This window comes from Lathyrus oleraceus, chromosome 6 (genome assembly GCF_024323335.1).
Source record: "Lathyrus oleraceus cultivar Zhongwan6 chromosome 6, CAAS_Psat_ZW6_1.0, whole genome shotgun sequence".
Classification (NCBI taxonomy): Eukaryota; Viridiplantae; Streptophyta; class Magnoliopsida; order Fabales; family Fabaceae; genus Lathyrus; species Lathyrus oleraceus.
The window spans coordinates 295,929,078-295,940,811 of NC_066584.1; the positions used below are offsets into that span (position 1 = coordinate 295,929,078).

An 11,734-nucleotide genomic window follows, 5' to 3' on the forward strand; every position below is an offset into this window, starting at 1 on the left:
CGAGAAGTCCTTAGAATTGTGATGCAACTTCTTCATGTAGATTTTCCATTAAGATTTCAATTTCGTAATAACTGCACCAACTTGAAAAACTTCAGGAATATTTGTCTTCACATCCCTCAGTTTATTTACAAAAATTTATAACTCGTGCGCTTGTGCAAGTGTAGACTTTAAATATTATATTTTAAAATCAAAATACATTGAAATCACACACTTTTTTACTAACTTCCCCATCATCACAAAATTTGAACTCGAGTGCCATCCAAATTCCCCTTGTCGATTGGTTGTCGGTGTAGAGATGATCCGATAGTGTGTTCATAATATGTATGTGCCACAAAAATTCATCCTCCTTTCGTTTCTTGCGTTCTGCCTTGAATTCCTCGGAATCATCGTCTTGCAATTCTAGAATCGGGGCCAGTTCAGGATCCAATATATAGAAGATCTTCGAAGTAGTTAGGAGGAATATCATCTTGTCTTGCCGACGAGTGAAATTTGTCCCGTCAAAACTATTCAACTTCACAAGGTTTTGGTTCATCACTTTGATACTTGAAATAAAAAAATTAAACGGTAATTAATTGAGATGCTATTAAGTGTTAGAAATTGTTTCTAAGTTAAATGGATCAAGGCTAGAATCATGCATATGAACACTTTCCTAATAGTATTTCAAGCACTCTCTATTTTGTCTCAAAGTCTTCATGCATAAATACTCATGATAATTTATCCTAATTCTAGTTTTCACAAGATAGATGAACACTCAAATATAAAGAAGAAAGAAATCTAGAATTTAAATAAGGAAGATGAGATTTCAAATTAATATGTTTTTTCTGCATTCGAAACCATCTCTTTATAAACTTAAATGATGTTGTTTCACTAGGTTATGACCGTTGATAAAACACACTCTATAATTTCTTATTAAATATTACGTCCATTAGTAGAACACATCATTTCATTAAACGTTATAACTATTTACTAAGTATTCCGACACTTAATAAATCACACTATTTCATGTCTTACAAGTTACAATTCTTTACTAACTTTTTACTAAGTATTGTAATTATTTATTCACGGTGTCATTTTATTATTATTAAAACATCACAATTGTTATTTATTTAATTAGTCTCTATGTTAATTAATAACTACAACAGTTATTTTGTTAGTTAAGCACATGTTAAGACTAATATTAAGTTTGACATAATCGATGATAAATCGGTAGATCTTTAACAAAAAATATATTTTAAAATTTTAATAAAATTACTGTGCAACCTTAATTTTGCCAAACTCTCTTTTAATTTAAGTAGAAACTATATCTAGTGGAGCAGACATACATGATTACTATACTATTAATGTTCAATTTGTTAGCACTTATTCCGGGAAAGAATCCTTAAATTTATATGTAGAAGAAGCATAGGATACTTTGTAACAGCAAAAGAAGAGCCACACAAAATATGGAGCAGAAAAGGGACCATCATGTGTTATTAAAATGAATTCTCCATTAATTAATTAAATTAAAAAATAGGATGCATGAACTTAATCTATGCTCTTCTAAAATTGGCGCCACCATTATTGATGCAATGGTAATAATAAGATGAGCTGTATAGACTGGTTTGACTTCATTTATTCAAATTTGAATAAGTGCTATGATTGGTTGGTTTGTAATAAAATATCAAATTTTAATATAATCGAAGTCATTTTTTTTCTATCTTTAATGGTTTGGGCCACTAAAGGAAACAAAGGGGAAGTTATAAAGTTGCACGATTCTTGAGTTCTTATCTAAAAACAACTTTTAAAATGAGACTTGAGTCATATTAACATGATAGTTTACCACTTCCTCAACACAAAAAGACATTGTCGGAGAAAATAACATTATTATGCAACTACTAAATGAACCAAACCATTGAATGTAAGAAAGACTAATCTTTTACAGCCAATACAGAGATTCCTAATTGTCAAGTCTTTCTACAACTTATAAACTAATATTTCAATTCTATTTATAAAAGAAAAATTATTTTATATATTTATTGAATAATCAATCCTTTAAAATCATATTAACCAGAACTTCATGCATGCAAAACTTAAAATGACAAATATTTAATTTTATTGTATTATTTTGATATATCAAATTAAATTTAAATTATTTGATCTTGATCGAGCCGTCACTTAAATAACGAATGTGTTTTTCTTTGACAGAAGGAAAACTAAATCTATAAACTTAAAAGTTCATATGTTCAACAAAATCTCTTGACTACTAGTTAGAACATAAAAGGAGCAATGGGGTTTTCTACTTTTCTCGATGGGGTGGTAGTTGTTGACAAAGTGATCCATTTTGCTAAGAACTCTATTATTCCTTCATTTTTTTCCTTAACCTCCCACTAGGCCACTTTACATCATTTCCATAGAGTATAGCATAATTTATTAAACACGATTTTGGATCCTCTCCTACTATTTTCTCTATCTATTTTTCTCCTTCTTGTCTATCTTTTTCTTAAAAGTAAAAATGATTTTTATAATAAAAAAGAGAATGTGAGATTAAGAGAAAAATAGAGAGTAAAAAAAATGAAGAAAATAAAATAAAAAGAGAGGATCCAAGTCCAATTTTTAATCATTATTATAAACTATATTGTTTTGAATTTGGATATTTAAATTTAAAGGAGATATTCTCTACTACAATTTTAGAATTTTTCACTTCAATATTCATCTTCTCCAAATTTAAGTTCTAAAATAATAAAATTTTCTCATATAAATTAAACTACCCAATTAAAAAAAAATTGAATAAGTAATTGACATTTGGTTTTATATTTAATAGAGTGCATCAGTTGAATCGGCATTTTTATTTATTTTTGTTTCATGTGGATATGACATTTCCTGCGAATCATTTTATAAAAAATTATATTTTATTTTGCATGCAAAAACTATACAGACGAATCTGTCCGAAACATCAAATTTACTAGAAAATCAGTAAGAAATGTGCAAAATAAAACAAAATAAATACCGCTCTAATAAATATAACAGCAAACACCAATTAATTAATTTAATTGGTTGTTTTTTTTTAAAGTTTGATAGTTATATATATATATAATATATATATATATATATATATATATATATATATATATATATATATATATATATATATATATATATATATATATATATATATATATATATATATATATATATATATATATATATATATATATATATATATATATATATATATATATATATATATATATATATATATATATATATATATATATATATATATATATATATATATATATATATATATATATATTATATATATATATATATATATATATATATGATAAAAAATGAGTTATTTTAAAATTAAAGTTGAGGTAGATGGGTGTATTAGGATGATAAATTCAAAACTTTATCCATTACTTTCTATTTTATTTGATTTTTATTTTTTTAGATTATGATATTCGATTAGGTTTAATTAACTCTATAAAATCGATTAGTAGAGTGAAGATTATCTCCATTTATAATGATATGTTCATATCATATATTATCTGATGTAAGACTCTTAACCGACCCCCTTACGCCCATAACTAGACTAGAACATAAAAGATAAAAGTAAATGATAGATATCCCGATAGCGTAAATCTGACCATCAAATCTTTAACAAGATTCTTGATACCATGTGTTTTGACCAAACTCAACAATACCAACTACTATCGTTAACATCGCATAATAACCTTTAAAATAGGTTTATGTTTGAAGGCGTGCAAATTAGAGTTAAATAAAAATAATATGATAGATTTCTCATAGTGTAGTTAAATCATGATTAAATAATAATCCTAACTATTTTGTCAAGATTGAAGTATAGTTAACTCATACATGAAGTCCAAATATATATATTTGCAGAATAATGAGATCTGATACCTGATATGATCCAAACAAATAAAGATGAAAGTTAGTGGCGTTCACATGCTTAATTAATTTATAGTCCATTCGATAACAAAGAAATTTGTACAACACTTGGTATGTTACACTATTCTTGTATCAATATACAAGAAAAAACCTTGGATATATAATAATTAAACAATACTATACTAAAATATCACCCTTTTCTATCCCTTTTCACTTGAGTAAATCTCTCTGAGATCTCTCATTCGAAACATGAAGAAAAAAAAACAGTGGAAATAACAGCATCCCTCCTCGGATGCTAATGTTCGAGGAAACTAAGAAACTGCACTGTATCTTCCATTTCCCTTCCTTAGAGCATAACTTCAGATAGGCATGCTCATGATAACACATAGCATAGCATACACCACAGTGATTCAAAAACTCGTTAGTTCTTCCGAAAACACAAGCTGAAAGGTTGTTTGTTTTTTTCTTCCCTTCACACCAAAACACTTTTCATACCAACTTTTTTGTTTCTCAAACACCTCTAGCTTCTGTTCCTTTCATGATTCTTAGTCTTTTGCAAGATGTCACAAACATGCTGCAAAAATAAAAGTATAATTCTTCTGTCAGATTTCTTTCATTTAGTTTATAGATAAATCACACACAGTTGATAAAAATGATATGAGAGAAAAAGAGGACTTACTTCCATGGAACATCTCCAACTAACATCCAATCACCATCTTTATCTTCATACGTAGGTTCATATTCAGATCCTTTATAACCTTCTTTCTCTGAATAGTCACCAATAGTTAACTTGAACATGTTTTCCAAAGCTTTAAGAAGCTGTGCATAACCTCCATAGATTCTCAAATCAATCTTTCTAAGGTAAGGAGCTCCATCCAAACTCACTTTTATATAAATCCCAGAAGCATCAGCCTCTTGCAAACTGTTCTTCCTATAAGATCTTATTGGTGGCCACCCCACTATTTTTGCCCTATAATATAAAAAAAAAAGAAAATTATCATTAACCAAAAACTCAAAAATTTCAGCTTCCAAAATATAGAAACATGATAATTATTAAACTTACTTAGAAGGAGGTGCTGCATCAGATTCAGAGGTTTTTGAACCAGTTGCACTGTCCTTAGAGGTTTCAACCAATGATCTTTTGTTGGAAACCTTAACAGAAAGTGCTTTTTCATTCTCATTTTCTTCTGTCCCTGGAAGTCCTAGTCTTAGCTCAGTATCCTTCATGTTAAGATCACTCTCATATGCAACACTGTTTTCCATCTTCCAAATAATTTTCAGAATATGCTTCAAAGAAAGGCTTGTAGTAAAGTAAGATGAGATGCAAATACAAGAATGCAAGGTTTATTTTATATAAGAATATGGATGATGATGATAAAGGAGAGGTGCATTAAATAATGTTTGTAGTATTGAATGAATAGAGATGAATAAATAATGGAGAAAGACAAGGAAAGGTGTCGGTAGAAGGAGTAACAAAGATGAAAGCAATATGTCCCTACATATAGAGGACAAAGGTGGGACAGGAATGGTGAAGATGTGGTATTGAGAGAGAGAGAAATAGAAAAAGGGAACATGGGCATGTGAAGAGTGATAGGTGCTTATGCCATGTGGGGTTTCAGTTTTATATTATTAGTAGGGGTCTCTTTACATCATTGTATGTCAACTTAGTTGTTAACCCCTTTATAAAGTTTTAAAATATAGATTATTTATTTATTAGTAATATTTAGGAGTTATTCTAATTTGAGCAGCCTTGTGTATTATTTTAATTAGACCGGAGAAATTCAAACATTTTTATTTTTTTGAATAAATAAGGAAAATTAAAAAATTGTTTTTTATAAAAATTAGAACACCTTTAAAAATATATAGTGAATAGATATTAAATTAGAGTATTCATTAGAGATTATAAAGAAATATGTAAGTTAATTAGAGATACATTAATAAAAAAATCAATTGATGAAGTTGAAAATATAAAGAGATTCTTAAAGTAAAACAACTAATGAAGATGACAATTTAAGAGAGTTTTATACTTAAAGGTTGAGGTATTATATAAATAATTAGAGAAACCATATATGTCATTAGAAGAATTCTATTTATTCCATAAAATAAGAAGATAATTGATAAATTAATAGATAATAAATGAGCTAACTGATTTAACATTTTTTAAAGTGATTAATTTATAAATATTAATAATTTATTTATATTAATAATTTCTGAATGGTCATTCGAGTATCTTGAACAAAACCGATGCCTAATTTCTTATAGATGGACAATGACATCAAACTTACACTCGCTCCTAAGTCAATCTGAGCCTTCTTGAATTTTCGATCACCAATAGTGCAAGGAATAGTAACTGATCCCCTGTCTTTCTTTTTCACTGGGATTTTCATGCCTTGGAGAACGGCACTGCATGTTTCAGTCAGGATGATCGGTTCAAAATCAGTGGAACGCTTCTTGGAAATTATGTTTTTCATGAACTTGGCATATATTGGCATTTGTTCCAATGCTTCAGAAAAAGGGATATTGATTTCGAGTTTCTTGAACATCTCCAAAAACTTCTCGAAATTCTTCTCATGTTGATTTTTCTTCTTCTGTCGTGGAGGGTAAGGAAGTTTGATTATGGGTTTAGGAACCTTTTCCTTATCCTGGACAGGAGGTGGTATTGCTTCTTCATCTTGGACTTTTGTTTCCTTGATTTCTAAATCCACCTCTATTAATCCATCTTTTTCTATATCATTTACCTCGATTGACTTTCCACTTCGGGTTGTGACAGCGTTAACAGTGTTATGTTCCCGCGGATTTGTCACCGTACCACTAGGTAGGATTCCAGGGGCTCGAGAGTTTGATGCTAACTGTTGTGCTATCTGTCCCATCTGAACTTCAAGATTTTTGATGGAGGCTGTGGTGTTTTTCTGATTAGTCCTTGTTTCTTCTTGAAACTGTATACTGTGAGCTACTAATTTTTCAATGGCAATCTCCCATTCAGCCTTTTTAGGTGTCTGTTGTTGTTGTTGCTGTTGTTGATACTGAGTCTGATATTGCCCTGTACCTTGTTGCGGAACATTCCCTCTCCGATCTTTCTAGGAGAAGTTTGGATGATTCTTCCAACCTGGGTTGTAAGTGTTAGAGTAGGGATTATTCTGCTTCAAGAATTTGATCTCTTCAATTTGTTGGGGAATCGCAAAGCAATAGACCGTGTGATGAGGTCCATTGCAGATTTCACAAGTACTCGCCTGAGCTGGCTGAACCTGTGCTATCTGTTGAGTACCTATATTCATAGCTTTCAACTTTTTGTCTACTTCGGCAGCAACAGTGTCTTCCAGACAAATTTTATTTGTCTCTAATTTAAGATCAATTACCCCGTCTGGCTGACTGGTACACCTGTCATATAGCTCTATATGCTCATTAGCAACTATTGCTTCAATAATCCTCTTGATACCAGTGGTTGTTGAGAAATTTGTTGAGCCACCGACTGCTGTATCAATCAACTGTTTTGTCTTTATTTTCAGCCCATTAACGAACATCTGTATTTGTTCTGTCTGATCCATATTATGAGTGGGACACGCGACTAAGATCCTTTTGAATCTTTTGTAAGTGTCTCCCAATGATTCACCATCCTTTTGTTTGAAATTCAGAATTTCATACATTTTTCTCAAGAATACTGATGCTGGAAAATACTCATTTAAGAATGCAGTTTCCATCTCCTCCCAGGAAGTGATACTACCGGCAGGGAGAGAATAGAACCATTCTTCCGCGTCTTCAGCTAAAGTGAACGGGAACATTCTTAATTTTTTTGCTTCATCAGTGTGACCATCAATTTTCAAGGTGGTGCTCATGGTCAGAAATCTCTGCAGGTGTTTCTTGGCATCTTCATTAACCTTTCCGGTGAAAGGTTTTCTTTCCAATTGATTGATCGTGCTAGGATGCAGTTAAAAATTTGTCACATTCACCGGTTGGTTAACTATGGTCAGTCGACCACCTAGTGCGTTTGCACCTCCATAGTCACCTAGGAGTCTTTCCGGAGGTGGAGGAGGTGGAATTGGAGGAACTTCAGCCATTGGTCCCTTGACTTCTGGTTGATCCGAGGTACTTTCTTCTGTAGAATCCACTCTTTGTTCTCTGCGTCTTCTGTGAAGGGTTCTCTCGATCTCTGTGTCAAAAAGAATTTCAGTTGACGGTTTTCCTCGCATACACTGGTTAGTAAAATATAAATGACAGAAAAATAATTTTATTGCAGAGCAACAAAATTTTAATTGAAATAAAATTAAACTCTATATTTTTTGCAGTCCCCGACAACGACGCCAAAAACTTAATCGGGAAAATAGCAAGTGTACTATTTTGCTTTTTATAGTAATAATGGGGAAATTCCCCGAATGTCGATCTCAAGGACTGCACGTTAGTATTGAGTTTAAATTATCATTCAATTAAACAAAAAGTATTAATTTGGTTTTTGAGTGTAAAAAGAAAATAATAAAGAAATATGAAAATAAGGGTTTATAGAGAAAAAGGAACAATGCCAGGGAAGGTGTATGATTTATCCCTGTAACAACTCTGAGTTACTATTGCATCAACAAATATCAATTACTACCAGTTCTCAAGGGTATTTTCTCTCAAGTCCTTGGTGAGAAAACCTTTAATCAATCTACCCTAATTCCTAGGTCCATAGCCAATTAGGGTGAAGTTAAGCTATATAATATCAAGAATGCTCTGGTTCATACAGGGTATCCCTAGTCCTAGGTGATATCTACTGCAGAGTAACCTGATGAAAACCTTATCACTGGTGGTCCAGCCTAAGTGATAACCATAGATCAATCTCAATTGGTCCGAAAGAGAAAGCAATAAACACATAAAAAGGTTACCGTAAACTAAATATTATAAATGCAAATGTAAACTCAAATTCATTACAATTCTAAATCAGGGACACCCCCTAGCATTGGGGGGTTTAGCTACTCATATTATTTAAAACAAATTCAAGATAAAAATTACACATTACAAGTAATTGGATGACTTTGATCTTCAATCGCTCCCGCTCATGAATCTCTTCAGCTCTCCAAATGCCTTGATCTCTGTAATACTTGATTGCTTCACAATACTGTGGTTTGCTGTATTCCAAGATGATTTTTCCTTTGATAGAAGACCTCTTTTTATAGTGAAATCCTTCTTCTGCTTCCCTTGCCCTGACACGGCCCGTGTCAGGTGACACGGGTGGCCGTGTCAGGCCTCTTGTATCGGGGTTTTCTGCTCTTTTGCGTGCCGGACTCTCGCACTGTCGTGTTCTGAGTTCTCCGGTTCTTCTACCTGGATTTGTCAGACAAAAACACAGTTATCCCACGCATAAAGTCAAGATAAACAAAGTAAAACATAACAAAGATTAAAAATAACGGAAGTAAAACTACTCAAATTGTACCTTAAATGCTTACACAATGTATCAAATGTCTCTGTTTTGCGTCGGATCAGTAATGAAAACTTACTATAAATGGTGACTGATCATTTACAAACCAAAAGCACAAAAATATGTCACTAACATCTTTTGTTTTGAAGCTCAAGCAATCATGAGATCCCTTGCTCATAGGAGGCTCCTATGCTCAATGAAGTGGCTAGATGAAGATAAAAGCAAGCATGACAATGGTCCACAAAGCTCTCAATCATCATATATGTCTCCCAATAATCTCAATTTGTCAATTTGATCAAGATAAACCAAAGGGCTTGAGGATTGTTTCTCAAGGAAACCCTAATTCAGCCGTGCATTGATTGTGCATTGCTCATGAAGCAACCTCAACCTATGATCAAATTCAATCAAGGTAAGTTCTTTCATTCACTATTTTATGTATATATTAGCCTATGTGAGTATCCTCAATCATTCATTCATCAAGATTTGAAGCTTGGCTTTGAGAAGTTGGCCAGTCAAGTCATCTGACCAATCTGAGGATCCCTGAGACCTAACTTTTGATGTGTTTGTCAAATTGTTAGGGACCAATTAGTACTACTTTTTATATCATTTTATTGGTCCCTTTTACCAAGTTTTGATGTAATTACACACTTTTATTCTTATTAATTTGTATAAATGCAATTAGGTTTAATTTATTTTGTTTTGAATAGTTATTTCACATATTTGTTAGTTTTGTAGAATTTTTGGATGAAAGAGCTTTTGGAATGCAACATCATAATATGGAAGATTTTGGATGAAGCTTGCAAAGCAAGGAAGCTGAGATAGCTTCAGTTCGCGCCGCGAACCTCCTTCGCGCCGCGAAGGCTGCGAATCCAGCAAGCTGATTTTGGACCATGGGTGCTATTTTTTATGACCAGCTGTTTTGCCATTTTGGTGTCTGCCTTGGAATAGCTTTTCTGCTTTGGATGAAAATGATCAATTAAGGATATGTCAACCCTTTTAGGATAGGAGAACACATTATTCTAAGATTCATTATTATTCACACATTGAGACTTGGATATTTTTCTGCAAGAGAAAAAAACAGAGTTTTTCTTCCATTGCATTTTGCTTTGTAAAATGATGATGAAGAGCTAAACCCCATTTTGTCAAGATTGGAGGTAGTAGATATTCTCATTTGTTTATGTATTCCATTTGATTTATATATATGATAAAAGATTGTTGATGTATTGAATACTATTTTTGCCCTATGTTGAAAATCAGATTTGAGTAGTTGTTGAAAGAGATTATTTGAGTCTTGACATAAAATAGATTTTCAAGTAGTGAATAAGTTGTAGAGATAGATTTATTCATTACTCTTCTTTGGTATCAAACATTAAAGATTGCTATATTGATAGTTAGGTGGGGAGTTTGTCTAAGGATCAATATAATGATTATCACAATATCATTTAGACATAAATGACTTTGAGAGGATACTTGAACATCATCAATAATCTTAAATCTATATAGGTATCATAAGGAGTCATAAGCACGTGGAATAGTGAACTCCAATCTTGTCAAGCTTTTACATTTGATTAAAACCATTTTACTGTTTTTAGTGACATTTACTCACAAGATAACTTTCCAAACAAAATAACTTTGTTACTTTCTAAACTTATAACAATTTGGATTATAGAACGGCGGTAATAACAACCAATCTCTGTGGATACGATATAAAAATATTTGCCGAAGATATACTTTTCAACAAATTGGCGCCGTTGTCGGGGATTGGTGTTCGATATTACAAGCATTGCAATAATTCATTGTTTTAAGTTTTGTTACTTTTATTACTATCCCTCTTGTGTTTCACTTGGTTTGTTGGTTTTGAAGATTCTAGTGCATGCGAGGAAAAGCTACCAAGGAGCAATTTCAATTCGATCCCAAAATTGAAAGAACACTTCGGAAGCTCAATAGTAAAACACGAAGAAGAAGGAAACTAGCCGAAGAGAGGAACCGGAGAGAAGAAGCATCTACTTCCGCACTTGTTCAAATTGAAGAAGTGGTTGTAGAAGCTTGTGAAGGAAACATGGCGGATGATAATCGTACCGAAATGTCCGCTAATAGTCCAAGAAGGAATGCTCAATTTGCCCGTGGAGGAAGAAACACGGAGATGAAGACCGAAATCCTCCAACTTATCTATGCAAACCCATTCACCGGAATGGACCATGAAGATCCGTATACCCATCTCATCAAATTCTATGAGATTGCGGGTTCTACGGGAATTGATGAAACGGGTGAAGAGGCATTATTCAAGAGGATGTTCCCACACTCTTTAGTGGGAAAGGCAAAGAAGTGGTACCTTGATCAAGCACCAAGAGTGATGACGGATTGGAATTTGCTAGAAGAAAAGTTCTTAGAAAGATATTTCCCTCAATCCCGATTCATGGAAGCCAAAACGGCTATTGCGGTATTCACTCAAGG

The 11,734-nt window shown here is 32.2% G+C and overlaps 1 protein-coding gene across 1 annotated transcript; it reads right to left on the reverse strand.

Moving 5' to 3' along the window:
- Positions 1 to 3,952: 3,952 nt before the first annotated feature.
- LOC127092329 (auxin-induced protein 22B) lies at positions 3,953 to 5,291 on the reverse strand. The gene is made up of 3 exons (XM_051031179.1): positions 4,955 to 5,291; positions 4,571 to 4,861; positions 3,953 to 4,465 (listed from the first exon to the last, which is right to left on the reverse strand). The coding sequence occupies exons 1-3, from the start codon at positions 5,152 to 5,154 to the stop codon at positions 4,402 to 4,404; spliced, it is 555 nt and encodes a 184-aa protein (XP_050887136.1). The 5' UTR covers positions 5,155 to 5,291; the 3' UTR covers positions 3,953 to 4,401.
- Between the last annotated feature and the right edge of the window lie 6,443 nt (positions 5,292 to 11,734).

What these genes read in the sequence shown, in the direction of transcription:
- LOC127092329 (XM_051031179.1), bottom strand. Translation starts at nt 5,154, where the DNA reads ATGGAAAACAGTGTTGCATATGAGAGTGATCTTAACATGAAGGATACT. An exon ending in GATGCAGCACCTCCTTCTAA is followed by an intron (nt 4,862 to 4,954) that starts GTAAGTTTAATA and finishes TTTATATTATAG; the next exon opens with GGCAAAAATAGTGGGGTGGC. An exon ending in GTTGGAGATGTTCCATGGAA is followed by an intron (nt 4,466 to 4,570) that starts GTAAGTCCTCTT and finishes TTATTTTTGCAG; the next exon opens with CATGTTTGTGACATCTTGCA.